Source organism: Oxyura jamaicensis, chromosome 23 (genome assembly GCF_011077185.1).
Source record: "Oxyura jamaicensis isolate SHBP4307 breed ruddy duck chromosome 23, BPBGC_Ojam_1.0, whole genome shotgun sequence".
Taxonomy (NCBI): domain Eukaryota; kingdom Metazoa; phylum Chordata; class Aves; order Anseriformes; family Anatidae; genus Oxyura; species Oxyura jamaicensis.
In genome coordinates, this window is record NC_048915.1 from 5,995,128 (window position 1) to 6,021,850 (window position 26,723).

At 65.5% G+C, this 26,723-nt stretch overlaps 1 protein-coding gene across 3 annotated transcripts; it reads left to right on the forward strand.

The window, feature by feature from the left end:
* Positions 1–2,398: 2,398 nt before the first annotated feature.
* Positions 2,399–26,648, forward strand: KIAA1522 (KIAA1522 ortholog). Of its 3 annotated transcripts, none has more exons than XM_035345574.1 (7): positions 2,399–2,778; positions 20,184–20,339; positions 20,582–20,637; positions 21,874–21,991; positions 22,423–22,539; positions 22,636–25,560; positions 25,835–26,648. In XM_035345574.1, the coding sequence occupies exons 1-7, from the start codon at positions 2,529–2,531 to the stop codon at positions 25,840–25,842; spliced, it is 3,630 nt and encodes a 1,209-aa protein (XP_035201465.1). In that variant the 5' UTR covers positions 2,399–2,528; the 3' UTR covers positions 25,843–26,648. The 3 variants fall into 3 exon arrangements, with proteins under 3 accessions (XP_035201465.1, XP_035201466.1, XP_035201468.1); XM_035345575.1 differs by lacking the exon at positions 2,399–2,778 and adding an exon at positions 9,933–10,327; XM_035345577.1 differs by lacking the exon at positions 2,399–2,778 and adding an exon at positions 18,367–18,690.
* The last annotated feature ends 75 nt before the right edge of the window (positions 26,649–26,723 follow it).

A 26,723-nucleotide genomic window follows, 5' to 3' on the forward strand; every position in this document is an offset into this window, starting at 1 on the left:
CCGTCCGCCCACGGCTCCAGCAGGGACCTTGGCGGCTGCACGGGAGTGGGGCTGGACCCTGCCCCAGGCTGCAGGCACCGGCGGCTCCGCTTATCTGGGTGCCGGGGCCACTCTGCCTGCAGCAAGGGGGAACCAGGAAAGTGCCACCACTGCGACGGCCGCTGCCGAGAAGACCCTGGCCTGGCCAGGGAGCGCAGCAGGGACAAGAGCTCTGTCCCTTTTGGGGACCCAGTGCCACAGCCCCCAGCAGTGCCTGCCCCGAACTGCGCTGCTTCTGCTTTATCTCCCTTTGTGCAACCCAGATACCGGCTTTAAACATTTGTGTCAAGGCTGTTTGTCCCGGCGGCGCTCCCGCAGCAGCCGCCCCCATGACGGGATCGTCCCCCGCATGCCGGCCACGCTCCGGCCATGCCCACGGTGTGTGTGTGTGTTTATGCACGTGCACATGGCTGTGTGCGTGTGTACATGTCTAATGTCTATGTGCATGCGGGTGCCCGGCTCAGCGTGCAGGCTCAGCCCCCCACAAGCACCCCCGGCAGCCGCAGGGTTCCCCGAGCGGCCCCACATGCGATGGGCACTGGCAGGGGCTGACATGGAGGGGTCGGGCCTGAGGCACCTTTGACACAGCGGTGATGAAGCCTGGTTTGGTGACAGCCCTGCCCCGCGCACCGCTCGCTGCCGGCCCATGGGGCACTGATGGGTAGATAACGCCCACAGCACCCACGCAGCACCCTGGGGTGCACGGAGAAGCAGGGACCAGGCCGGGTGGGATGCACACTGCCGCTTACCCCTTGCCCTTTCCCTCACTGCGTGCCGCACACCAGAGCAAAGCGCCATCCCTTCACTCCCCCGACTTTTATAAAACACGTTTTTAATGCAGCAAGTGCAGAGCTAATTTTAAGCACCGCAACGAACGGCCTCTGTGTCCCGGCGATCGCTAACGGGGGCACTGCTGCAGAAAGGGCTCGGCACTGGCTTTTTCCATTTCCTGGGGCGAGTGCTGGGGAGAAGTGGCTCCGGCTTCTGTCCCTTGTGGGGGGGTTTCCAGCAGCAGCTCTGGCTCTGGGGTGGGAGACAGCACCGCTGGGGCCCAGCAGGGTGGGCGGCTGGGCAAGGACCTTGTCCGCACTGCCCGCAGGCACCACAGGCGTTAATGAGTCACGAGGCTGTGCCTGTGGAGCCAGCAGGTGCCTGGCCCCGAGTACGGATCCGTCCCACTGCCTCCAGCCAAAGGGAACGTGGGCAGGGAAAGGGCCAAGGGAACCCAACTGTGCCAAGCCCAGGACGTCCACATGCGAGTGGCAGAGCTTTGGTGACTGCGCAGGGCTGGAGCATGCGGTGCTGTGGCTGGCGGCACTGCTGGGTGCTGCTGGGGATGCCTCCTACATGGGGCCAGGCAGGGCTTTGAGCTGCTGTCCCCTCCTGTCCTCTGCATCGCTCCCATGGGAGCTGAACTCCAGTTAGATGCTGCCCCAGGAGAGTGACTGATCCTCGCTCTCTTATTTGGACAATGCCCTATAACTGCATGCAAAAATATTTTTAAAACTGGTTCTGCTGAATCGGAGGAGGGGACAGAGAAGAGAGACGTGATCTTTTTGGGGTGCTCCAATGTTGTTAATGCTGCAGGACACTGGGATTTGTGAGACCACAGGAGCCATGGTGCCAACCCCTGGATCCCACTGGCTGCACCGGCCGGGGGCGCGCAGGGAAGCCCACGGAGGGCCAGGCTTCTTGTTTTGTAAATTCTTCTAGTCATTTCCAGACATTGGCAAACTCCCCTGGGCACGCAGCCAGGCCGAGCGCGAGCCTCCGGGAAGGATGCATTTTAAAAGCAACATCGCAGCCTCTCCCATTAGGAAGCGCATCCTCACAGGGAACCTGAACCCTGAGCGTGCAGAAACCTTTCCCGTGGGGTGCTGCCACCGATATGGGGTGCACAGCGGCTCTGACGTGCCCTGCCACCCCCTTTTAGCCCACCACGGTGGTTGTGCTCCATGTGCAAGCGGAGAAATTGCTTGTCATAAATCCACCGGTGCTCCTGGAGAGAGTGTGCCAGCTCCCTGCCGTGTGGGGAAATAAATAACCCCCGAACCCCTGATAATCTTGTTTTTTGGGTGTGTGTGGGGGTCTTCCATCATTTGGGGCAGCATTGTGTGGGGTCCGCTCGGGGACGGTGCTGAGGCAGGGGACACACACAGACACGACCCCCGGTGTGCGCCCCCCTCATGAGAGGGGCCGGGGGCTCCACCTCGGGGCCGGTCTCCGCCCGTTCGGGGCCCGAGGTGGAGCCCCCGGGCCCGGCCCCGATCGCCCCGCAGGTGCCTCCGGGCCTCGGGTCCCCCACCTGCGGGGCGGGCGGAGCCGGGGGCGGGCCGGAGGCCGGGCCGGGCCGGGCCTCCCGCAGGCCGGCGAGGCCGCAGGCTCCACCCAGGCCCCGCAGAAACTTTCCGTCGGCGCCTCCCGCTCGGCGGGAGCTCGGAGCCGGAGCCGGGGCCGAGCCGGAGGAACCTGGGCTGGGCCCGGCCCCTATGGGCAGCGGGCGGCGCTGGGCCTTGCCCGCCGCGGCCATGTCCGCCCCGGCTGCACCTGCGGTGGGCGGCGAAGCCGAGCCCGGGGGCCCCGCGGCGGCGGCGGTGGCGGCGGCCCCCCGGCAGAAGAAGGGCGGCAAGGCGGGCTCGCTGCGGAGGGCCTTCAGCTGGCTGCGGGGCAGGAAGAGGAGGCGCAGGGGTGGCAGCCCCCCGCCTGGGAGCCCCCAGCAGCAACAGCAGCAAGGGGCAGGTGAGGGGCGCGGGGGGAGCTTGGGGTGCTGGCGGCGACGGTGGTGGTGGTGGAGGAGGAAGTCAAAGTCAAGGTGATGGCCAAGGAGGGGTCAAGGTGACAGCAGAGGTGGCCCCCAAGAGGGTTGGGGTTTGTGGCCCCCAAGGGGGTCGGGGTGCTGGCCCCGGTGGCCGTGGAGGTGGCTGAGGACTGGGTGCAGCAGCGACTCTGCAAGAGGTTGGGGTGGTGGCCGTGGAGGGTTCAAGGTCCGGGCTGTGGAGGTGGCCCTGGAGGGGTCAGAGAGGCAGCTGAGGAAGGGTCAGGGTGGAGGCTGTGGTGTCCGGGGAGGTGGGTGAGGAGGGGTTGAGATGGTGGCTGTGGAAGGGGGTGAGAAGGGGGTGCAGCAGTGGGTTAGGAGGGGTCAGGGTGGTGGCTGAAGGGGTGGCTGTGGAGGGGTTGGGGTGGTGGGTGGGGAAGGGTCAGGATGACAGCCGCGGTCTCTGGAAGTGACCACAAAAGTGGCCAAGGAGGGGTTGAGGTGGTGGCCGAGGTGGTGGCCCTGGAGAGGTCAGGGCGGTGGCTGAGGAGGGCTCCTGCTGGTGGCTGTGGAGGTGACCTAGGAGCGGGTACAGCAGTGGCTGAGGAGGGGTTGAGGTGTTGACCAAGGATGTGACCAAGGAAGACCAGCACTGGTGGCTACAGAAGAAGCTAAAGAGGGGTCACAGTTGGCCATGAATGGTCCTGACACCAGCCATGGTGGTGGCTGAAGGGAGGTGGCCATGGTGGCAGTGGCCACGGGGGCTGCAGCAGCAGTGGCCGCGGCAGCAGGCTGGATCCGGCAGGTCCCGGCGTGGTCTCGCCCCTGCCCCGAGGCTGTTGCCGGTTCACTGGGTTGGTTTGCTCTCCGCTGAGTCAGAAGGTCACTGGGGCTCAGGGAAACCTGGAGGGACGCCAGCCACCTCCTTCTCCTCCTCGGCCGGGTGTTTGCCATGCTCCAGGTGTGGCCCTTCCTGTCCTAGATATGGCCCCCACCCGGCCGTTTGTGGGTGCTCTCCTCCGTAACCCAGCCGTGTCCCTGTCTCCTGGCCATGCTGGTGAACCTGCCTCGGGTGCCCTCTCAGGGACACCCCAGGGTGATGTTACGGTGAGCTGCGGGCTCAGCCCGGCATCCCGTAGGTGTTCGGTGGAGCGGTGCATGGTGGCGTGCTGGCCGTGCTTGTCTGCTCAGCACCGTTGCCCTCCGGTAGCAGGCAGCCCGGCGTGGCAGCAGCCCCAGGAGGCATCGCTGCCAGGATGCACGCAGCCTCTTCCCCGAGCTGCGAGGGATCCCGGCTGCGTCACGACACTGCCCTCCCTGCAGGGCACGTCAGGCGGCGGTGTCGCCTCCTGGGCCTCGCTTGGCCAAGGGAGCGGCCGCCTCTGCAGCACCCAAACGCAGCCGGGTGCTGTCGCCTGGAACTTTCTCCCTCGATTTGCCCTGGGGAGTTGATTCCTGGGCATTCAGGACCGCATGCAGGCGTTTGCCGCTTTGAGAAGTGATCTTTGATAAGAAAGGAGGGGCTGTGGAAAGGCAAAAGGGCCTCTGACAGGTTCTGTGCAGGAGGTCGGAGCGATGCTGCCGGTGTGCCTGGCGGGACCTTCCTCCTGGCACGCCGAGCGCGGACACCGCTGCTGTGGGCCTGGCGCTGAAACCTGAGTAGAAAAAATGAGCTGTGCCAAAGCATGTGATATTCCTCTTTGCAGCGCGGAAACACCCGCACCAGCTCTGTCATCCTTTTTTTTCCCTTAAGTTTTAATGTTCGCTAGCTAATCCTCCAAATGTGAAACCCAGGAGAAGTTTCCATCTGTTGGGGACCTCTCGGAGGCAGCCTGCAGCCCCCTCGTCGTGCTGTCCCTGTGAACGCGGAGCTGCATCCCGCCAGGGCACCGTCACCGCCGCGTTGGCCGTGCGTTAGGTGTCCAGGGAGGGTTTTTTTTTTTGGGGGGGGGGGGGGGGAGCGCGGGACCCCGCTGGCAGCTGCCTGCCGCGTCCCTGCCATGTTTCCAGCGGAGCTGCTTGGAGGTGTGGAGCGGGGAAGCTGTGCCGACGTGCCGTGATTGCAGCGTGCGCCTGATTGAATCACCCCGGCTGGCTCCAGCAGGCAGCGGCTCCGCAGCCCCACCCTGGTTAACCACCTCCACCCCGGCTGCGTGTCCCTGGGATAAAACCAGGGAACTGGTGGGCACTGGGGGGCTGAACACCCGGCACAACGAGGAGATGGGGCTGCGTGGAGGGCTTGCTGCCTGCTGACCTTGGATCAGTCCCGTTCCCCTGTTTTCCGTCCTTAAAACGGGGTGATAATGTTCCCTGAGCGGCTGAGGGCTCCTCTCGCGATGGCCCACGTCATGTGGAGGGAAATGAAGGAGCGACGGCCCCGCCGTGCCGCGTGGTTTGCGGGGCCAGCGTGGATGTGGAGCCGGGCAGCGCTGGCTGCTGTGCGAAGCTCTGACCTGCCTGGAGGCTGCAGGTGCTGCCCAGCCTGGGAAGTTTTCCAAATATCGAGCTGGGAGCTGTGGGACGGGGAAGAGGAGAGCTTAAGCAAGTCATTGTAGGCTCTGGTTGCAGGCGCGGTGCTCGTCTTTCTCCCTGCGTCTGTGTGGTGCTGAGGGGTGGCTTGGGTCATGTCGGCAAGCTCTGCGGCTCTCCGTCACCCGCCGTTCACACGGGCTGAAGTTGTTGTGATGGGTGCTGAGGCACGGGTCTGACTGGGAGGGCAAAGCTGTGCCAGGGAGCTGCGGGTCGGGGCTGGTTCCTCAGCCTTGCCTCTGCCTGGTGGCCCCCTGGCCGTCAGCTGGGTCTGAATTGCTCAGCACCGAGATCTTGGGAACAGGAGAATGAGCGTGTTTCCGTTTGGGTCAGACTGGTGGTCCATCTGATCGGACGTCCTGTCTCTGGCTTCTCAGACAGCTGAGCTGGGGAGAGTACGGATGTTGGAAGCTGTAAGGGCAAACTTCAGGCCGCCCCTCTGCGGGGAACGCTGCTGGGCACGAGCAGCTTTATCCCGGGCTGCAGAAAAGGTTTCTCCCCCGATGGATGCTGGCAGCTGCAGCGTTCCCTTCCCATGCCATGTGTGAGCAGCTGGGGTGGCTCTGCCATGGGCAGTTCCTCCCATGAATTCACGTGTTACCCCACCGTGCTGTGACTGCCCCAGCCCCGCTCTGTGCACGTCCTGCTGGGCCAGGCGCTGCCGTGTCCCCCAGGCAGCTCGGTCCAGCCCGGTGCCCCGAGGCTGTCGGCTCTCCTGCAGCTGCCTGTCCCCCGTTCTTTCTGCATATGGTGGGGAAAACCCTGACGTCCCAACCCATGTCGGCAACTGGAAGGTGGGAAATGAGTGAAGTGCTGAGGCTGCCCCGATCAGCAGGTGTGCGGGCTGGGGGAGCGCCCTGGAGGAGCATCGTCACAGCCTGTGTTTTCAGCACTTCTGTGGTTCCTGATCCCGTGGTGTCAGAGCACCCCGCAATTCGTAGGGTATTTATTTCCCCAGTAACTTCTGGAGGCCAAGGGGTGGTGCTAACTTGTTGGGAAGGGAGCAGAGGCACAGGGAGAGGGGGGCAACCTGCCCGGGGCGGTACAAATGAGCCAACGTGAGGCAAGAAACTGGGGTCCTCAGCGCGCCTGTGCCGCCTGCTCTGGTTTGCCACATGTGGCTACTTTTCCCTGCTGCCTGTGAGAGGTTTTTCTGTCGGGAGCAAAGAAGCCGAAAGCTTTTTCTCTTCCTCTGTGAGCGATGCTTGCAAACCCACACAGATCACGCGAGCCTTTTAACCCTCGGCAGCGCTGTGCAGCGAGTGTGCCCTGCACGGACCACGCTTCAGCAGGCAGCGTGAGCACGTCGCTGAGCGGCAGTGTGTGCCAGTGGGCTTAGTCCAGCTCTTGGCCACTGCTCTCTCTGGGTTTCACAACATCGCTCATAACTCCCCGGTGAAGTAAAGGAATTGATGTTCCAGAAGTATTAAATTAGGGTTGGCTCTTCTTATTTGATACCAGCTCAGTCCAGCAGCAACAGGCTTCCTGACAGCTGGGGTCACCGCGATGTTAAAAAACAAACAAACAAACAAAAAAACTTTAGACGTGCCCAGCTGCCTCCCAACATGAGCGAGCACTTGTTGACGGCCCCGAGATTGCTGCCGTGTGCCCGCCATGAGGCAGCGGCACCCCCAGGACCTGCTCCGGGGCTCTGTGTGGCGATGGAGGGAGCATGGGGCCGGGGACTGCCCCGGGGCGCTGGGGTGGCAGTTCTGCCTGCTGCTCTGAGCTGTGAAATCTCCCCCATCGCTCGATTTCCTCTATCTCTGCTACCAGATGGCAGTGCCGTCACGGCTGGGTGTAAACACGGGGTTTGTATTTTAGTCCCGAGCTTCGCAACTTGTCTGAAGTGAAGGAGGCCACGGGGAGGTGCGGGCATTCCTGCTCGTGGCCCCCACGTCTCCCGCTGCCTGGGGCTGTTCCCACGCGTGCGGTCATGAATTTGTTAATCTGCAGAAGGCAGAGAGTGACACTTCAGAAAATCTGAACAACAGGAATCCACCGGCTGGCCTGGGCTGGAAACCGCGAGCTGCTCTGCTGAACAAAGAGAGGTGTGTCTTCAACCACAGCTATTCCACCTGGAGACAACTGGAAGAATTACTCTTGCAAATAACGTTCCATAAGCTCCGATAAAACTATTTCACCGGAGTCATGTTTCCTTTTAGAAGGAAGGTTTTATTTCATAAGACAATATCATCATTGACTTTGTCTCCAGCACCGCTGGGAACATAAACCATCGGAAGGTGAAGAGCTGGGCAAAGATGAAGCAAAAACTCATTCACCTGCCAAAAGGAGCTGGAGCTCGGGCTGGTCCCCGTGTCCCCTGCCGCGAATGCACAAAAGCCTCAAGCAGAGCCGGGAGCCGAACCCCTTCAACTTCTGTGGGTGTTTGTTGGAGCTGCCGTCCACAGCGTAGCACGAGGTCGCACACTGCTGATGGCCGCGGCTCCGGCCTGAGCAGGAAATAATTTGAAACCCTCCTGGTTATGTATTGCTGTTAATGATTGGGGATCTCAAGTGGGTTTTTTGTGTTACCTTTGCCTCGCTGCGCTTTACTTCCCCATTAAGGGAACAAGGGCTGAATTCCTTTCTCATTCAGGCAGCTCGGCTCCCGCTCTGCGTTTGCGCAGTGGAGGGGTCAGTGGAGGCACTAATCCTTCCTGGTGCTGGGCAGGGGGGTCCCGGCCCCTCCGCGCTTGGGCTGCCAGCCGGGCAGAGGGAGCGCGTGACTTGCTGGGGATCAGATGTGCTCGAAGCAGTCACGCAGCGATGACAAGATCTGTATCTCGCTGTCAGCTTCCCCGCCTGACCCACCTCGTTCCTTGCTGTTGGTGGAGTCTTTTTCGATGAATAAAGTCAGGGGCCTCCACCCTGGAGGCCGCACGCCTCCTGCCCCCGGCCCCTGTTCCCTGTGGCCGCTTTGCAGTTGGGTTCGTAGCCAGGCGAGCGCGTCCCTCCGCGCAGGGAACACCACGCTGGGGGAGCTGCGGGTACGCAGCGCGCTGCCCTGCTTTCACAGCGGGTTTCTGGGAGCAATGATTTCAACGTGCATTGGAAGGAAGGCTGAGAGCAGCTGGCTGCTGGGGCAGCCTGTGAGGCTCGGGGGCTGGGGGGGCTGCAGTGCTGCAGCAGAGGGAGAAGTGTCGCTGAATCTGGGGCAGCGTCGTGGCTCCAGCATCTCCTCTCCTTGCAGGGAGAGGAACGAAAACGCTTTACTGGAAGAACTCTGGGTGAGGCTTAGAGGAAGCCCCACATCATGGTGGTGAGGGGAGCGTGCCGTGCAGGGGGTCGGCGTGTCTGCTCTGAAGCAGCTACCCTGGGATGTGCACTGGGGGGTGCAGGGAGCCGGGCAGCCCTGCCATGACCCCAGCTTGCCCAGCTCCTGCACACGGTGTGAAAAACGGCCTCCGAGTCCCTGGGCTGGGACCTTTGACTCTCCCACACTTGTGCCCACATCCTGGTTCAGTCCCAGATGCAGGGAGATGGAAGGTTCGTGGCCTGGGCGGCGCAGAGCAGCAGCGGGAAGCCGGCCCCGGCTGCTGGGAAGGGTTTCACACCGAATCCCCTGTTCACATCGCTTCTCCCACGGCAGAGCGGGCAGGGGCCGCGCTGGGGCAGCAGCTGCAGGGGCTGGCGGCGGTGCTGGGCCCTGTCTGTGCGGTGCGAGGGTCCCTGCCCCTCTCAGCCTGCCTGTGCCCACTGATGGGAAAGGGGGGCAGCGTTAATCCCACCGCAGAGAGCGGGACTGAAGTCCGGAGGTTCACTTACTGCAGATCACCTCGGGAGGTCAGGAAGGAGCTGCTGGTTGCCTTTTTTTTTTTTTCCTTCATCTCCCCCAGTCCTGTGCCTTTACCACAAAACCGTCCTTCCTATTTATCTGATCCTCTGCTGAATCACCGAAGGAACATAAACATTCCCGGCAGGAATTGCCCACCGTCTGACCAGCTGACCCCTCTCTGCCCTCGCTGCATTTAATTTTCTAATTAAGACTCAGCTGGGAAAGCCGTGCTCTGCGCAGGACGAGCTGCTTGCCTGGCCCCTGCGTTTCACAACGGCCGTCCCTGGGCTTGTCTGTGCAGAGCCTGTTGCACCAGTGCCGCTTTGAGCTGCCCTTGCACAGACCTCTGCCGCTCCTGCCAGCCGCTGGCAAAACCGCGTGCGTCGGGAGCGGGGTCACGAGGCAGGAGAGAGGCCGTGAGGCTGGGATCACCCCGGGAGGGAGCGGGATCTGGGCATGGCGCTGTGGGGGGGTGTCCCGGGCTGCAGCAGAGGTCCGTGGGGTTCTCCCAGCTCCAACCTGCGAGGCAGAAGCACGCAGGGGAGCTCCCATGCAGCCGGGGGGCTCTCGCCCCAGCCTGGGGATGCAGCCGGACCTAGCCCACGTCCTTGGGCTCCGTGGTCCCACTCATGGCCTCTGGGTCCACGTGGGGGCATCCCAGTGGGGATTTGGGGTCCTGTGACCCCCCCCACCCCAGGGGCTGTTCTGCATCGCACCCGTGGTGCTTTGAGCTGCACTCAGGGACAGGCAGGAATCGTCACAGTGCAGACTCGTGAGCAGGGATGGAGGCAGGTGCTGTGCCGATGGCAGAGGCAGCCGGCAGGACTCTGACAGCAGGGGGGGGTTTGGGGGGCTGGAGCCCCCTGTGCCTGCTGTCCCAGCCTCAGCACCCGCCGGGGAGCTGAGCTGGGAGGGTGCCACTGGAGCCACTGGGCGCTCCCGGGAGGCCACTCCTCTCTCTGCCTGTGCCATTGGCTCCGGCAGAGCCGGCTGCGAGCGCCGGGCTCCCGCGGCTGCAGGGATGGGAGCGGGCGGCCGGGAGCTCTCTGCCACGGGACCCCCCCGGAGCCCCCTCGGCACCACCATGTAGCGCCGCGGCATCCTCCGCCCGGCAGCGGTGGAGGGCGAGACCGGCCGGATGGGCAACGCGCACCGCAAGAGGAGCCCCGCGGGCACCAAGGCTGGTTCCTCCTGGCCCTGGGGCCGTGCCGGGAAGCAGAGGGCAGGTAGGAGCCTGGGGGGAACCTGGGGGGCTGGTTCTGGGCCCCTCGCAGGGGAAGTTTGTTGTTTCCACTTGCTCTCGTGCCGGGTTTGGCATGCCGGGGGGTCTGGGGCAGGAGCTGAGCCCAGTATTGGGGCAGGTTGCTGGTGGCTTCGCTATTCCCTAAGGGATACGATGCCCCCGGGGACTGGGAACCTCCTCCTGCTGAACTGGGGGTGAGGTAAGATCAGGCCCTCTTACTTCAGGAGCTGGGGAAAAAGCTCCTGACGTGCACAGGGGCTGCTGCAAACTCCACCAGCAGCCAGCCCGCGGCTTTCCTGCGCTATCAGGACAGCGATCGCCCGCTGGGTTAGTTACCAACTTGTTTTTCTCAGTGGCTGGAGCAGGGACCCGGGGCTGCCGGCATCGCGTTCCCCCTCGGCCCTGAGCCGCCTCCTCTCCCTTTCCCTGCCTTGGTTTCCCGTTTGTGCCCGGGCAGTGCTGGAGTTGAGGAGTGCTTACAGGAGCCCCGTGCATCCCTCCTGCCCACGCAGCGCTGCCTCAGCCGCTCGGCTGGGAGGGGGAGAGAGCGGGGGGCCGGGCGGCAGGGGCTGAGCTCGGCTCTCACAATGCAGCTGGGGGCACCGCTTCTATCACTTTTTTCTGCTCCAGCTCCACGCATGCAGTTCAAAAGCCCAGAGGAGGCAGGGAGAGGGCCAGCTTTTTTCTCTGGGGAAGGGGAAAGGGGAGGGGAGGGTCCTATGCGGGCTGGGTGTGTTTATAGGATTCTCAGACCCTTGCAGTGCCCCCTCCCTGGTTCATCCACTGGACGGGGTGAGCAGCAAAAGGTCTCTTGCAGTACAGTTGTCCTCATCCAGAAGCTGCTGCCCTGCCCTGCTTCTGTTCAGCTGTCCCCTTGTCCCCTGCGTGAGATGAGGAGTGCTTGCAAAGCCCCGGGCTTGGTGCAGGCAGGGTTGGTGGGTCCAGGGCCGCGTTAACCGGGCGGTTTGGCTGCTTGGCTCGTACATCCCCAGCACCAGCCGGGTCCTGCCCCGCTCAGAGCCAGCACGGGGGCTCTGCCACCAGCCCCGCAGGGATGTCCCGGCCCTGCCGTCCCTGCTGCCCTTGGCTCCCCTGTTTCCGTCTGTCTTTACGGGCCGCAGGGTGCCCAGGTGCAGCTGTGCCAGCTGTCCCCGAGGCAAACGCTCCGCAGCCTGGATTTGGAACCCCAGCCAGGCGTGGGGAGTGACAAAGCCGAGTGAAACTCCCCAGGTGAGGCTTGAAGGTGACCCGCAGAGCCAGAAGGCGCTGCCCTCAAGGGGCTTTGCAGGTCCGGTCCATCCCTCGGGCACAGGGGAGGGTTGGGGTTTGCAGAGTGGGCGTTTCTGGGAACGTTCACTGCGCCGCTCGGAGTCCTCAGCCTCGTAACCGAGGGGTGCAGGGAGTGTGTCACATCTGTAACAAAGCCTGCATTTATCCACACCATCAATTATCTGTTAAAGTCAAATGGGTATTAAGCAAAGCAAACAAGTCCCAAGGAGGCAGCTGGGAAATCCCTTTCCCAAAGACTTCAACGGAGAAGCAAAGCAAGCACCTCCTGCCCCGCGGGCTCTCCGCCGTGCGCCTCTCCCGGCTGTGGTCTCCTCTCCACCAAAAAGTTCCTCTTGCTGCGGTCTGCACCTGGGAAGGGCCAAGCGGGGCCGTGCAGCCCGTTCTCTGAGCCGGGCTCCTGCTCTGTGCTGGCTCTGCACCTCCCCGTGAGGATGCCCTGGGGCTCGTGGCTCTGAGCAGCCCCCGGCACAGCCCTCTGCCCTCTCCTGCTCCCATCCCGCATCCTTTCCCTGGACCGGGGGCTTTTTTCTCTCTGGAAGTTTCTCTCCAGCTCATGTTCTTGCCCTGAGCTTCTTCAGAAGGAAGCTTTCTGCCAGCCCGGCCCGTTTGCTGATGCCATGTCTTGCTCTGAGACTTGTGGCGTCTGGAGGTGTCCCCGCAGGATGGGGAGCTGGGCGTTCCCTGGGGAGCGCAGGTGGGCAGCAGTGCACTGGGGGCATCTCGCCCTGCGGTGGGCACAGCTGGGCCGAGCTTGCCGGGTGAGGAGGGCTGAAGGGCACCGGGTGGAAGGCGCTGAGAAAACGTGGGGCGAGTTCTGTTTGTTCTCTGCCACGGCTCCATGGCAACGGCGCGGTGGCCACAAAGCGAAGGAATTTGCATTGTGTCGCTTCAGCGTTTTGGAGGGCGCAACGGGATCACCGGCTGGGGGCAGGGTGTGGGGACCCAGCTCCCTGGGGACGGGGCCGGCCGCTCTCCCTGCTCCTCCTGCCCTTGCAGGGTTCCCAGATTTGCAGGGCTGAGGCCGATTGCACATCGCTGGCGAACGGACCAGCAGCAGCTCCCAGATCCCCTCTCCATCCCCCTGGCTGCCCGGCCCCATCGCTGCCTCCCCCTTTCCTGGGGGCGCGGAGGGCAGCTGGGGCTGGGCACCGCTTCCCGCTGGGGCTCAGGTCTGCGGCAGTTTTGCTTGGCCTGATGTGTGCTTTTGGAGAATATTTACAAGTGCTCCCTCCCTGGACCCTCTGGCCATGTCTGTGTAACCTCCCTGCTCCTTCCGTTCTTGGGCTCTTTGTTTTTCCTCCTCCCCTCCTTGTTGCTCTTTCCTCCCCCAGGGTTTTGTTTCTTCCACCCGCTGCTGCTCCAGACCCGGTGCCGACGAGGCCGTGCGGCGGTGGCAGCGCCTGTGGTGCCCAGGGCCGGCTGCAGGGGCAGGTCAGGCCCAGACAGGCGCCGCTGCAGCACTGGCAGCACAACCCCGGCTGCGAGGCGGCGTGGCTGCCCGCTGCCGTTTGATCTTGAAGGGCAGGAGCCATGGGACGGGGCCAGCGAGGGAGGGCGAGTGGGGAGGGTGGCCACGGGTGGCTGCCCACGACCTGGTCCCTGCTGCCGGTGTCACGGCGCACCTTGTGCTCAGCACGGCCTCCCAGACCTGGTTCAGCGGGGCTGCATCCCAAAAGCTGTCTCCTTTTCCCCGTCCCCGTGGTAGAGCAGGGCCCGTCTGTCTCTGGGGTGCATCCCCGGCCTCTCCTCCCCTCCCCATCTGCCACGGAGCTGCCTGGGGAAGGTCCCTGGCAGTCCTTGAGCACCATGGAGACCACAGCCTCTTATCTCCTCCTTATCAGGACAGCCCCGCCGGGCCCTGCTGAGTCAGGGTGCAGGAACGTGGCGCTGGGCCAGGCTGCACCCAGTGGGAGCAAGGTGGTGAGCGGCGTCAGCTGGGGCTGGAACTGCCGGGGAGCTCCGGCGCTGGGCTCCCGGCCTCGGGCTGGCCCCGGCAGTGGGATCCCAGCCTCGGGCTGGGCCCTGCCCCGCTGCTGGGAGCGGAGCAGCACTGGGAGCCCTCGGGCTGGCAGCCTGGTCATGGCGATGGTGCCGTGGGGGTCCTGGCCCAGGCTCCGTGTGCGCACCAGAACTGGGGCGAGTGCGTGGGTGGTCAGGAGGGGGCGAGCCATGGGGCGCTCAAGCCGTGGGTGCCTGCCCTTTGCTATGGGGCTGCTGGTGGAGCCTGCTGGCAGCCCCGGCTCTCTCCGGGAGCATTTCGGGGCATCCTTCTGCTCTGCAGCCGCTGTTTGAGCCAGACCCACGCTGGGCCGGCTCCACAAACAGCAGGGGTGCAGATAAGGGCCAGGGCCCGCCCCGGCAGGCACCGCGCTGGGGTTGATGCGGGTGGAGGGCGGCTGCGGTGCCGCCGTCCTGCTGCTCCCTGCCTGGGGAGCGGATCTGCAGCACCGCCGGGCAGAGGAGGGAAGAGCTGTGAGGGGCACCCAGCACCGTGGCTCTGCCGTGCCGAGCCCTGCCTGCTTGGCAGGCACTCCACCACCGACAGGCAGGGCAGGGGACCTGCTCTTTTGCTGCGTGGCCTTTTTTTAATTTTTTTTTTTTTTTTCCTTTCCCCCATCGTTTCAGGGTCAGCCCCAGCCCTGTCTGGTAGCTCCCTGCTGGCCCCGTTTCACCGCGTCCTTCTCCAGGTGGAGAAGTGCCTGCTCCTCCGTCCTGCCTCCTGCCAGCCCTGCCTGGCGCGTGTGCGGGCACGAGGGGGGATGAGGCTGCGGGGCAGGGGTTTCGCGCATGGAAAAACCTGCAAGGTCTTGTCTGTAATCCATTTCCTGGATCTGCTCCTGCGTGGAGCGCAGTACCTGCTGTGACAGGCATGCCTGACATTTACAGAGCACCTTCGGGACCTGCAAGCACAGCGGGCGTGATGGCACGCGCCGTGGGGATGCAGCCAGCTCCGGGGCAGAGCGCGGCAGCGTTGAGCAGCGTGCGCAGCGCCGTGGGATTGGGCACAGGGGGTAGAGGAAAGGTGAAGCAGGACTAATAAAGCTGCGGACTTCGGCACGGCTCGGAGTGGATTGCTGGAGAGGGAGCGGGTGACGATGGCTGGTCCCCAGCCGGGGGGTTCATGCGTGGCTCTGGAGGCTGCGTGGGGCTCAGCCCCTGTCCCTCGCCTCGGCGGCTGCGGCCGCACTCTGCAGCTGGGCTGTTCCCGCCCCGATCCGGCTCGCAGCCGGCCAGGGAAGCTGTACTTATTTACCTTCAAACCTGTTTGGTAGCTTCCCAGGAGGGGCCGAGCGGGGTGGGGACGGGGATGGAGGCCCCGCTCGCTGGGCTGGAACAGCTGAGCCGGGCTGGGAGCGGGCACGGGGCTGCCCATTGCCCTCGGCACCTCCGGGCTGCCTGCGGCATCGCCCTGGGCAGCGCTGCGGCGCTGGGGAAGCGCGTGGAGGCAGCACGAGCTGAGGGCTGGGGTGGTCCGGGAGACAGCTGAGCTCTCCTGTTTGTTGCGTGACCCACAGCAGAGACTCGGTGCTTGTGTGTCTCAACTTGTCCTGGTTTCTCTCTGCACGGGGATGTTTGGCCCCGCAGGCATGCGTCGGAGGCCGCTTGCTGTGCGCCCAGCCCTCGCCGAGGAGCTGCAATATCGCCCGGCTGGGAGCTGCAGACGTTGCCCGTCATGAGGCCGAGCGTGCTGGGTCACCGCGTGGCCGTCCCCAGCCGTGTGCTCAGGAGAGGCTGGGGTCAGGACTGAACCAGCTCCGCGCAGCCCCGCGGTGCAGCACGGTGCCCTCCTGCCCTTCAGGCAGCCACAGCCCTCCTCCAGCTGGGGATTCACCCCCGTCCCCAGCGCCGCCTGCCCTGGCCGTAGCCTGTTGACTCGTACAAGTCCTGGGGAATGTGTGGGAGCTTTCCGTGCTGTAATCGAGAGGAAGAAAAAGACCCGAGTTTGTTTTCCTATTTGAAATTAATTTTATTTCTGCCTCTGCATGGGATCGTCTTTGAGATCAGAGCCAGCAGAGGAGCCTGGGTCGTGTTTATTTACTTTGCGGAGATGTTTTCCTGGCTGAAACGCCAGCCCCAAAGTGAGGACTGGGGCTGGCTGCAGCCCCTGGGAGATAACGGGCTGCGTGACAGCCGGGGGCTCCAAAGCCACGATAAATATTATTGCACTCTCATCCTGCCTTGGGAGAGCCCAGTCCCATGGCGTGTCCCACGGCGCAGACCCTGTGCGGATCCTTGCTGCAACAAGGCTGGTTCGTGTTTCTGCAGCCCTCTTGGTGCAGAGGGTCCCCAAACGTGGTCCCCGAGCTGTGCTCACACCTGGGCATCGCTGGTCGGTGCCTGCAGGGTGGGAAGGGGTCTGAGAGCCCTGCGAGAGCATCAGCCCCTTGCAATGCTGCTGGGGTGTGCGAGCCCCCTGGCGCTGTGCCGCAGGGGAAGGCAGCCTTTCCTTTCCTCCCCTTCCTCCTCCGGGACCTCGCAGCCCCCTTCCCTCAGGCTCCCCGGCTCCCCCCCTCCTCCTCCCCATTTTTCTCCGGTGAGTCAGTGGTGGTGGAGGGCGGGCAGGGCTGCGCCTCCTGCTCCTGCCGCGGGTCCCGCCGCGCAGCGAAGGCAAGTCGGGGCAGTGCTGCCAGGCAGGGATGGATGCATGCAGCTGGGGCCAGCCCAACTGCTGCTCATCGTGCGGAGGAACAGAGCCACCGCTCGCCCCCGGAGGGTTTCTCCCTCCAGCTCGCCCTGAGGGAAGAGCAGTGGCTGTTCTCAGCCAGCTCTGCGAGGGAGCTTGGCTGGCTCGTGCCCTGCAGCTGGGCCAGCACCATCTGCTCACAGCATCCCTGGTCCGGGTCTGCGCAGACCCAGCCGTGTTCCTCTGGGGTCTCAGCCCCCGTCCCTCCCTCGCACGGCTCTGCCCAGGCCCTCCCCAGCCCCTTGCTGCCAGCAGGGCTGCAGGCAGGTGCCTGGGCCAGCAGCTGCACCTCGCTCTGGGCGCTCTGCTCCCTCCAGGCCGTGCCTGGCATCGGCAGTCCCTGGCCTGCGGTGTTGGACAGCAGCTCCCATGCAAGGAGACCGTCCTTGAGACCGTCCTGCCCTTCCCGGGAAGGAACCAGAGTCCTCCCGCAGCAGGATCCGGCTGCCACGTGCGCGCCAGGCACGTGTGCCAGGTCGGAGCAGCGGAGCCTGGAGGGGACGGGTCAATCCAGGGTGCGTCGCAAGGAATGCGCGAGGGACGGGACGCCGGCTGCGCACGGGCATGTTGCGACTGGCACGGGCTGCAGCTGCGGCGGGTTCCTCAGACCACCGAGAGCTGCAGCCTCCGCCGTGGGACTGGGCCTGCCGGCTGCCTCCCTTCCACTTCCCCTTTGCAAGGTCCCTTCGGCAGCGGGTTTCCCTGGGGCAGTGGGGAGCGCCCTGCGTTGGCAGTGCCAGGGTGAGGCGTCCCAGGCACGGAGTTGGAGGCTGAGGAGGTAGTGAAGGTCGCGAGGAAGGGAGGAGAAGCAGAGCCGTGCTTTGTATGCCATGATTTGGGGTGCTCCTGGCTCAGCCTGGCTGCAGTGACCTGGCTGCTTTGTCCCTTGGGTAACCGCATCCTGCCCTGTGGTTGGTGCCCAGCGATGCAGAGCTCCCTCCTCCTGCGCTCGAGGCCCTGCGATGGGCCTCCTGCGGGAGGAGGAGCAGGGATGGCTGCCAGCACCAGCGGTGTCCCTGTCACCCCGGGCAGCAGCTCCGGTGTGCCGCCAGCAGGCCCGCAGCCCTGCCTGTGGGCTGGTTGTGCTGCGCTGCCTCGGAGGGCCGGATCCTTCCCCATGGAGCAGCTCTCCTGCGTTCCTGCTGGCGCTTGTGACGCACTGCCCGGAGAGGAGAGGGCAGCGCTCAGCGCAGCACGTGGCTGCCTGCTTTGTGCATCCTCAGCCCTTTAATTATGTCCCTTTTCCACTTGCGCTGTGAAAAGAGCCGGGAGCGTCTGCCTGCAGCCGCCGGCACCTTCTGGGTGAGCGCGTGGGCAGCGGGCCCCATCCTGCCTGTGCTGCAGGGAGGGTGCTTCGCCGCCCGGCCCCCGCCGGCTGCTGGGTTATGCACAGCGGGAGCTGCAGGGCGCTGCTCGCACTCGCTGTTATCGGCACGTAGGAGATGCAGGGGAGGAAATCCTCCAGTCCTCCGCAGCACTGGAGCTGCCCCGCCGGGGAGGTACCCTTTGCGCAGCCCGGCTGCCCCTCATGGGGTGCCTCGGGCAACCCTGCTCTGCCTGCAGCCAAATCTGTGCCTGGCTGCAAAGTCATGTTTGGGCAGCCCACGAGGAGCCACACGCTGCCGTGCACAGCACGGACGTGCTCAGGACCCATCTGGCGATGTGGAGGAATCCCTGGAGCATCTGCGCTTTGTGGCGAGGCAGCCCGACAGCTGGTGGATGTGGTGGGGTCCTGCGGTGCTTTGGGGGCTCAGAGGGGGCCGGGCACCTGCTGCCCCCTGCCCCCGCTTCTGCCTGTGCCTCCGTCCCAGCTGCTGGGCAGTCCCAAGGGTCGGTGCTTGGGGAGGAAAAGCCTCCCAGCTCTTCCCAGCTGGCCACACTGGTGCCGAAGCCAGCATACTGGTTCACAGGGCCAGGGGACCAGGCGAGGACAGCCCCAGATGGGTGCAGAGGTTCAGGAGCCCCGCGGAGCTCTGCCCCCGAACCAGGCAGGATCCGACCCCGCAGGCTGTGTGTGGCAGGGGGCGGGAGGGCCAGAGGAGGGGCCCTGCTCTCCTCCTCTGGCGCGGAGGGAGCAGCTGGGGCTGTCCCCTCCTGCCGCCGCCGTGCAGCCCTCCCCAGCTCCATCCTCTCCCCACGCGCAGCCGCTCCGCCGGCCGGGCATCCTCCCGCTGGCTCCTGCGGCGCGGATGAGCACGGGGAGAGGGAGCTGAGGGGCCTCGGCATCACCCCCCCGGCACGACAGGCAGCGGCAGAGCGTCTGCTGGGGGCAGCTGAGCCCCCCTCCTGTGGGGAGCAGCCTCTTTCCCTGGCCACCATGGTGGTTTTCATGGGCAGGAACCTCTCCTTGCTTCTGGCTTTCTTCAAGAAGGGTGAGTGGAGGTGCGGAGGAAAGGAGGGAGGGAGAAAAACCCCTTGTCCTTACACAACCCTGCCTGCCCGCACCGCCTCGCAGGGGGCTGCTGCCAACCCGGCACAGGCTGGGGGGTCCCTGCGGTGGCTGCTGCCCCGGGGAGGGCAGGGAAGGTCACCCCGGGCCCGGGAAGTTAATGGCAAAAATCATCGCACCCCTAAAATCATCGCACCCCTAAAATCATTGCGCCCGTCTTGCCAGAAGGCGGCTCCGCATGTGTGCATGGGTGGGGGTCCGGTGAGGGGCTGCCAGAACTGGGGAGGGAAGGGTTTAGGGGAAGGGCAGTACGATGGGGGCTGTGGGTGCCTTGTGTCCCACGCAGGGACCTTGTGCGAGCACAGGGGATCCCCAAACCAGCTGCCACGCACGCTCCCTGCCTGGCCGAGCCCCTCGGTGCCCGCTCGCCGTGCCACGGGTGCTTGTTTGGGGACCAAGCCCGGTTTCTCGTGGTGCGGCATGGCAGGGCGGGCCGGCTCCATTGTTCGGGGCCTGCTCTTTGTGTGCCGGAGCTGGAGCGTGGCCGGAGCCGGGGGGTGAGCCGCGATGGGGGCCAGGGGCTGGGTGTGACAGGGCAGCGGCCGTCCCAGCCGAGCAGTGGGTCCCTGCATGCCCGCAGCGCTGCCCTGCCGCACTCCCGTTGTCTCCGTTCCCTCCTCTCAGCCTGAAGTTGTTTATTTTCCGGGCAGGAAGAGTCGGAGGCCGTGGCGGTGGAGGGCAGACGGGAGCAGGCTGAGCGGTGCCTGTGTCCCCGTGTCACCCTGCCTGCGCGCTGCCAGGCGCAGCCCCCGCTGGGGACCTGACCCCCGGGCAGGAGCCGTCCGTGGGCACTGCCCGGTGCGGGGAGGGGGCTGCAAGATGGGGGCCTGCAGGGCCCTGTGCCGGCCGTGCCATGGCACGTGGGGCCTCCAGCACCCACGGAGGCCGTGATGGGGCCTACATCAGCCTCTGGGTCCCCTGGGGGCCGCGCCTCGGTTTCCCTCCTCTGTACCCGCCTTGGGCGTGGGGCTGAGTCCCTGCTCTCGGGGTGCTTTGCAAGGCTTTGAGATGATGCAAACCTCTCGAAGGGAATGTTTTTTCTGCTCTTGTTTAATCCCCCTCGCTGCCCCTTCTCTGCTGGGCTGCCTGCAGCCACCGTCCGACTCGCTGGCTCGGTTGCCCTCTAACGAAGGTGCTGGAGAGGAGGAAGGTGCTGGAGAGGAGGGCAGTGCTGAGCCCCAGCTCTGCGCCGGCTGGTGGGGAGGAAATGCTGCGGCTCTCGCAGCCCAGACAGCCCGGCTCCAGCGCATCGATCGGCCGGGCAGCGCGGGAGGGACGAGGCCGGTCCCGTGCGGTGCAGCCCTGAGCTCACGGGCGGGCTCACGGGCCGCATCCTGCCTCGCTGCGGGTCTGGGGGCCGCTCGCCTGCAGGGATCCAGCTGGGGAGCCCTCTGATCCCTCTCTCTGCCTTTGCAGGCGCTGCCAAGACTGAGAACGACAAGCGGCTGAGCGTGCAGTACAAGCCGGGCGAGGAATGCCCCGACAATGTCTTCTTCCCCAGCACGCGGCCCCCGCACCTGGAGGAGCTGCACAACCAGGCCCGCGAAGGGCTCAAGTCCCTGCAGCACCAAGGTAGGGGGGAGCCCAGCCCCCAGGGCCCTGCCCTGCCACGGCACGGTGCCCCCAGCGCCCCGGGCAGCTGGCTGTCCTGCCTGCATGGGCGGTGCGACCCAGGGTGACCAGAGTCCAGCTCTGGGGGTGACGCTGGTGGCCGGTGCTGCCCCGGGCTCGGCGGCCATTCTCGTGGCTGCCTGCTCCCTCCAGGTTCCCGCAGAGGGCCTGACCCCCTTCCCCTTCCTTCCTTCCTCCCGCAGAGAAGCAGAAGCAGACCAAAAGTGCCTGGGACCACGGGGACACCAACAGCCTCCAGGTGAGCGGGGAGCCCCAGCCAGCCCTGCTCGGGCCGTGCCCCGGGCTCTGCGTGGCTGTGGGGGGTGAGGAGAGTAGGATGGGCCCCCTGTGCCCCCGGTGGTGGTCAGGGCAGCACTGGGGCCCAGAGGAGGCAGCGACCTGGCTGAGATCAGTGCTGTAGGACCATGTCAGGGGGGTGTACAGGGCAGTGAGGGGCTGTGTCCCCCTTGGTCTTATCCTCTTTCCCCCATGGTGAATCTCTGTCCCTGTTCTCACCGCTGGCACATCACGTCCTGCCTTGTGTGGCTCAGCCCAGCCCCCCCCCCATGCCCGTGTCCCGCTGTCCCCCGTCTCACCCCAGTGGTGTCCCCCGTCAGTGCTGAGCAAGGGGGGAAGATGGGGCGGCGTGTCGGGGACCTCTGGCCACATCCAGCCCCGTGGCTGGGCCCCTCCCTGGCTGCTGACGGGCGAGAAACTCCCACTCACTTGGCTGAGCTCGGGTTTGCTGCTTCCCTGAGCTCTGACCCTGCTCCCAGCGCCTCACCCACGTGTATTTGCTTAAACGCTGCCTCCCTTTGGCGCTCGGCCACCTTAACCCCTTGGAAGCGGGCGGCGAGGGGGAGAGCGAGGCCGTGAGTCCCCGGGTGTGCAGAGCTGCCGAGGGTTCGGGGCGGTGATTCTAGGGTTGTGTCTCATCCTGACCTCTGGCCGTGCCAGGGGGTGCTTTAGAGGGTTGAGAGGGGCACAGAGTGCTGTGCCCATCACGAGGGGCACAGAGCGCCGTGCCCTGGCCAGGGCAGCACACGCCTGCTGCATTTCCCCTGGCACAGCCACCCTGCTGCCCGGCCCTGTCCCTGGGCCTGCCCCAGCCCTGCTCCCCTCCCAGCCTCCAGCCGCCCCCTGGCCCCAGGGCACAGCAGGGCTGGGCGAAGCCCTGGGGTGGTTCTGGCTCGGTGGTGGGAGCCCGGCAGTTCCCTCCAGTGCAGAGTCAGGGCGGTGCCGGCTCCTCCGCCCAGCTGGACCCCGGCTCTCTGGGGGCCGTGGGGCTGCGTGGGGTCCCCGGGGCTGTTCCCAGCCCTGCTCCTGGTGGGAGGACTCTGGCTGCCGGTGTGGCTGAGTCAGCCTTTGGCCCTCGGAGAAGCTTTTGTCTCAGCAGCGCTGGGCTGCGGAGTCAGTTCGCGGCGGAGAGGGGGCCTGGCGGGGTTGGGCCGCTCCTTCCCCGCAGCCCGCCTGAGCCCGCTGTCTGCCCACACAGTCCTGCGCGTCCTCGGAGGATGACAGCGTGTCCTTCCGGAGCCGGGCGGCTTCCTGCCTCACTGACAGCACCTCCGAGGACGCCCTCTCCATCCGCTCCGAGATGATCCAGCGGAAAGGTGCCCAACTGGGGGGGCTGCGGGGCTCGGGGATGCGAGCCGAGGGGGTGCGAGGGGTCAGAGTGCCTGGGGAGCCTGGCAGGAAACCCGGGGGGCTTCTGGGCTCTGAGTTTGCACGGCCACAAGCCAGCGCAGGGATCTGGGGCCCTTGGGGAGAAGAGAGCAGCTCTGGTTGAGTCAGAGGCTGCTGCAGGCATTGGGATGGGACTGGGCGAGGGGGACAGACGGACAGACAGACGCTGTCTCCTCCCTGCTCAGACTGTGCGGCCATTTGGCAACTGCCGGTGCCTCCCTGGGCTGTGCCGGGTGCCTGAGCTCAGCTTGTCCCAGAGCATCTTGAGCAGCGGTGGTGGGCACTGGGCTGGGGATGCTGGGGAGATCTGGCCTGGGGCCCACGTTGCGCCGGCTGGACCCGCTCACACCTCTCGCAGGTTCCACCTTCCGTCCGCACGACTCCTTCGCCAAATCCTCGGAGAGGGCTGGCAGGAAGAGGAAGGAGAGGAGGACAACGGTGCTGGGCATCCCCCAGCATGTCCAGAAGGAGCTGGGTACGCATCGTGGGCAAGTTTTAAGGTCCAGCCCCATCCCTCAGCTGGGTGTATCTGCCTTGGGATCACGCCTGGTTCATTTCTCCCTGCTCCCAGGTCTCAGGAACAGCCGGGAGGCCAAGGGACACTCTGCCAACGGGCGCGGGGGCAGCCAGGCACCGCAGCCCTTGCTGAACGGCGGCCAGGTCTCCGGCGATGCCATCCGCATCCCCACCATCGACGGGAACCTGCCACTGCTGGATGTCCCCGGCGGTGCCCGTGTCCGCCTGGGAGCCTTGGAGGAGGCGGACACAGCCCTGCAGAAGCACATCGACCGCGTTTACTACGACGATACATTGCTGGGGAGGAAGACGTCGGCCAAGCTGTCGCCCATGGCGAGGCCGAAGTCACTGGCTGTGCCAGGCATGACCACCAGCGCCAGCCCCCAGGAGCTGCTGAGCCCCGTCATGTCCATCTCGCCCCAGGGCACCTACATGTCCAAGATCATCCCCAACGCCATCCTGCCGCCCATGGTGGACGTGGTGGCCCTGACGCGCAGCAGCGTGCGGACGCTGAGCCGCTGCAGTCTGGTGTCATCCAGCCCAGCCTCGGTGCGCTCCCTCACCCGCTTCTCGGAGCACAGCGCCCGCAGCCGCGAGCCCTCCTCCTCCAGCGACAACTGGAGCCACTCGCAGTCCACCGAGACCATCGTATCCAACAGCTCCACCATCTCCTCGCAGGGTGGCTCTGAGCACCGGCAGGCCGAGGCAGGGCCACGCAGCGAGGTGGACGCAGCGGGACGCTCTGACACCGATCAGATCAGCGTCTACAGCTCCACCAGCTTCGCCAGCACCTGCTCCAAGCCCGCTGTAGCCCCCGTGCACACAGCACACGGGCTGCTGGCCGTGGGGCCCCGCAGCGTGAGCGGCAGCAGCGGCCGGGCATCCCCCGCCTTCAGCACAAGCAGCCAGGCAGAGGGCTCGGACACGGGCAGCCTGGCGAGCGAGCGCTCCTCGGCACGCAGTGTCTCCCTCAGGAAGATGAAGAAGCCCCCGGCACCCCCTCGCAGGACCTATTCGCTGCACCAGAAGGTGGAGGAGGGGGAACCCAAGGTGCTGGGGCTGCCCCCCAAGCCTGACAGGCGGCCCCAGCGGGAGAGCGGCGTGCCCTGGTCCCCCCGCTCTGAGCCCTTCAGCCCGACAGTCGAGGACGAGGTCTTCTCCCCATCATCGCTGAGCGAGACCAGCAGCGTCCGCTCCGAGAGCCTGGCTGGCACCAGCTCCCCTGAGGCCTCGCGGGGCAGCCCCGGGCCAGGTGACCGTGGCATGACGGTGGTGCTGAGAGAGCCCACAGCTCAGCCCAAGTGGAGCTGCCTGGATGGCTCCGACCGCACCATGTCCCCCTCCAGCGGCTATTCCAGCCAGAGCGGGACCCCCACGCTGCCCACCAAGGGGCTGGGCCCCCCAGCTGCGTCCCCGGGCAGGGTCCAGCCCCAGAAGCCAGACCGGGTCTGCTCCTTGCAGTCCCCGGCGCTGTCCGTCTCGTCCTCCCTCACCTCCATCTCTTCCTCGGCCTCGGACCCGGCTCCCTCTGAGACGCTAAACTGCACGCAGAGCCGCTCGGACAGGTACGTCATCCCGCCGCACCCCAAGGTGCCCGCTCCTTTCTTCCTGCCACCCACAAAGCTCCAGCCACCCACAGCCCCCGCCGCCCCCCCCGCCCCCTCACCAGACCCACCAGTGCCCAGCATCGCCAGCCAGGAGTCCTCAGCCAAGCCCAGCACCAAGTCTCCTCCGCCGTCGCCACCACCTGCCTACCACCCGCCTCCACCGCCGGCTAAGAAGGAGGCAAGCCCCGAGCCTGCCTGCGAGGCCCCTGCGGAGGCCACCTGGCCCCCACCACCCCCACCAGCCCCCGAGGTGCACGACCTGTCCATGGCAGACTTCCCCCCTCCGGACGAAGCGTATTTCTCCAGCCTGCCCCTGCCAGATGCTGCGCCGGCTCTGGCAGCCGGGCAGAAGCAGGCACCAAACCCAGAGGCTGCGTCTTCCTCATTCTCGGCCGCCATCTCCTCGCGTGTCCAGCAGCAGGACCCGCCGGCCGGGGCAGCGCAGCCGCCATCCCCTGCCAAGCCTCCTGCCGAGGCCATCGTGCCCCCGCCGCCACCTCTCCCCCCACCCTCAGCTCTTGCTCCGCCACCCCAAACCGGCCTTAAGAAGGCTGCAAACGGCTCCCGGGCGGATGCCAAGAAGGAGCCGGTGTCACGGAGCAAGAGCGGCCCGGTGCCCAAGGAGGACGCCAGCCTGCCCATCGTCACGCCCTCGCTGCTGCAGATGGTGCGGCTGCGCTCCGTCAGCGTGGAGCCGCCCGCCGGGGCCGGGGCCGAGGAGCGGCCGGTGCCCCAAAAGCCCGTCCGCCGGGCCCTGTCCACGCGGCAGCCCCCTCCTGCCAAAGATGCGGTGCCTTCGAACCAGCTCCATGCCGCTGTGCACCTCAAGGCTGCCGCCTTGTCCGCCAGCGAGGCTGCGGCAGCCTCCGTGCCGGCTGAGAAACCCCCGGGCAGCAAAACGGCTCAGCCCGGCCCTGAGGGGCCGCCTGCAGATGGGCAGCTCTCCCCCAGGCACAAGTCACCCACCTCCACTGCCAGCTTCATCTTCGCCAAGAGCTCTAAGAAGCTGGTGATCGAGACGCCCTCATCGCCCGAAGCACAGGCCGACCTGAAGAGGAACTTGGTTGCTGAGCTAATGAATTTCTCGGGCCAGCGCTCGGCAGCCCCGGCCGCTGTCCAGCAGGGCCCAGGGAAATCACAAGCGCTCCGAAAGCCCGGCAAGGTGCCCCCGCCTGTTGCCAAGAAGCCTTCGCTTGGCCCAGGGCCGGCCCTGTCACCTCTGAGCCCAAAGGCACCCGAGGCTCTGGGCACCCCCGTGCCGGACGGGAAGGCCACGGCAGCCCCGGCGGAGGAGAGCAGGACTCAGAGCGAGCCGGCAGGGACAGCCGAGGGCAGGAGCGCTGCAGCCCCGGGCACGGAGCCGCCAGCACAAGGTAGGTGGGGGTGGGGGGTCGGGGACTGCTTGGCCCTGCTCAGACCCCACCATGGGCTGAGCCCTCTGCACGTGCTGGGGGCTCGGTAGCCAAAACCCCCGGCAGCGGTGGGGATGGCGCTGGCTCCACCGGCTGGCTGGAGCTGCTGGAGCTGGGCACAAGGGCTCACAGCAGGGCTGGGGGACACTGGGATGGTGTGGGCAAGGGCCAAGCCTGTGGGAAGCTGGGGTGCAGGACCCAGGTCTCTGACGGGCTCTTCCCTCTCGCCTTGCAGACAGATGAGGAGAGACAGCCTGAAGGACGGAGCCGCAGGACTTGTGCCCCCGCAGACAGGAATCCAAATCTCTCAGGGACCTGGGCAGGTCAACAGACAAGTGTGGAACTGACAACTAACTTAATACAGGAAGCAAACAGCCTTAGCCTCCATGGCCTTGATGATATTTATGCAAAAATGGTGTTGGTTTCACTTTCCTAAGTACTACAGCTTTATTTTGCAAGTTTTGTTTTATACTGGACTCGAGGCCCATGTTCAGAGCCAGCACCTCCTCCCTGCCGGACTGCTGCTTGGTTTGTGCGTGCGGAGCAGAGCAGCCGTGCAGAGGGGAGCGCGAGGGGCCAGAGCCCCTGAGGACGTGGGAGGAGGCACAGCCCTCCTGGACAGGGCTCGGGGCTGAAGCCGCCCTGCGAGGAATCAAAGCACTTTGGACAAAGGAACTGGAAGGCTTCGGCCACGGCAGCCCCCAGGAGGACGCGGGCAGTAGCAGCAGGATGGGATGAAGGCGCTGGCTGGGCGGCACCAAGCTGCAAGGGGGGGTCTTGGCCAGCACCACTCGCAGCTCGCCCTGCGGCCGGGCACAGCCAGGTAGGAGCCGCGCTGGCCGCAGCAGGAGCCCAGCTGCCCCCTGAGCTGGTGTTCAGGCCCCAGGGTAGAGCCTCGATTTCTGTTTCTGTAAACTTGGGTCACATTTTGATTTGATTGTAAAAAAAAACAACAAAACAAAACAAAAACAAACAAACGACCAAAAAATCCTCTGCTGCCGCGTAGCTGCTCAGAGCTCTGTACCTGGCTGGTAAAGATGATGACTGAAGCTTGCTGCCTCCTGTGCTTCCTGGCTAGGGCCTGGCCCATGCCAGCCACGGTCTCACCTCTGCAGGTGCCCGGC

What these genes read in the sequence shown, in the direction of transcription:
- KIAA1522 (XM_035345574.1), top strand. Translation starts at nt 2,529, where the DNA reads ATGGGCAGCGGGCGGCGCTGGGCCTTGCCCGCCGCGGCCATGTCCGCC. An exon ending in GCAACAGCAGCAAGGGGCAG is followed by an intron (nt 2,779 to 20,183) that starts GTGAGGGGCGCG and finishes CTGCCTTTGCAG; the next exon opens with GCGCTGCCAAGACTGAGAAC. An exon ending in CGAGATGATCCAGCGGAAAG is followed by an intron (nt 21,992 to 22,422) that starts GTGCCCAACTGG and finishes CACCTCTCGCAG; the next exon opens with GTTCCACCTTCCGTCCGCAC.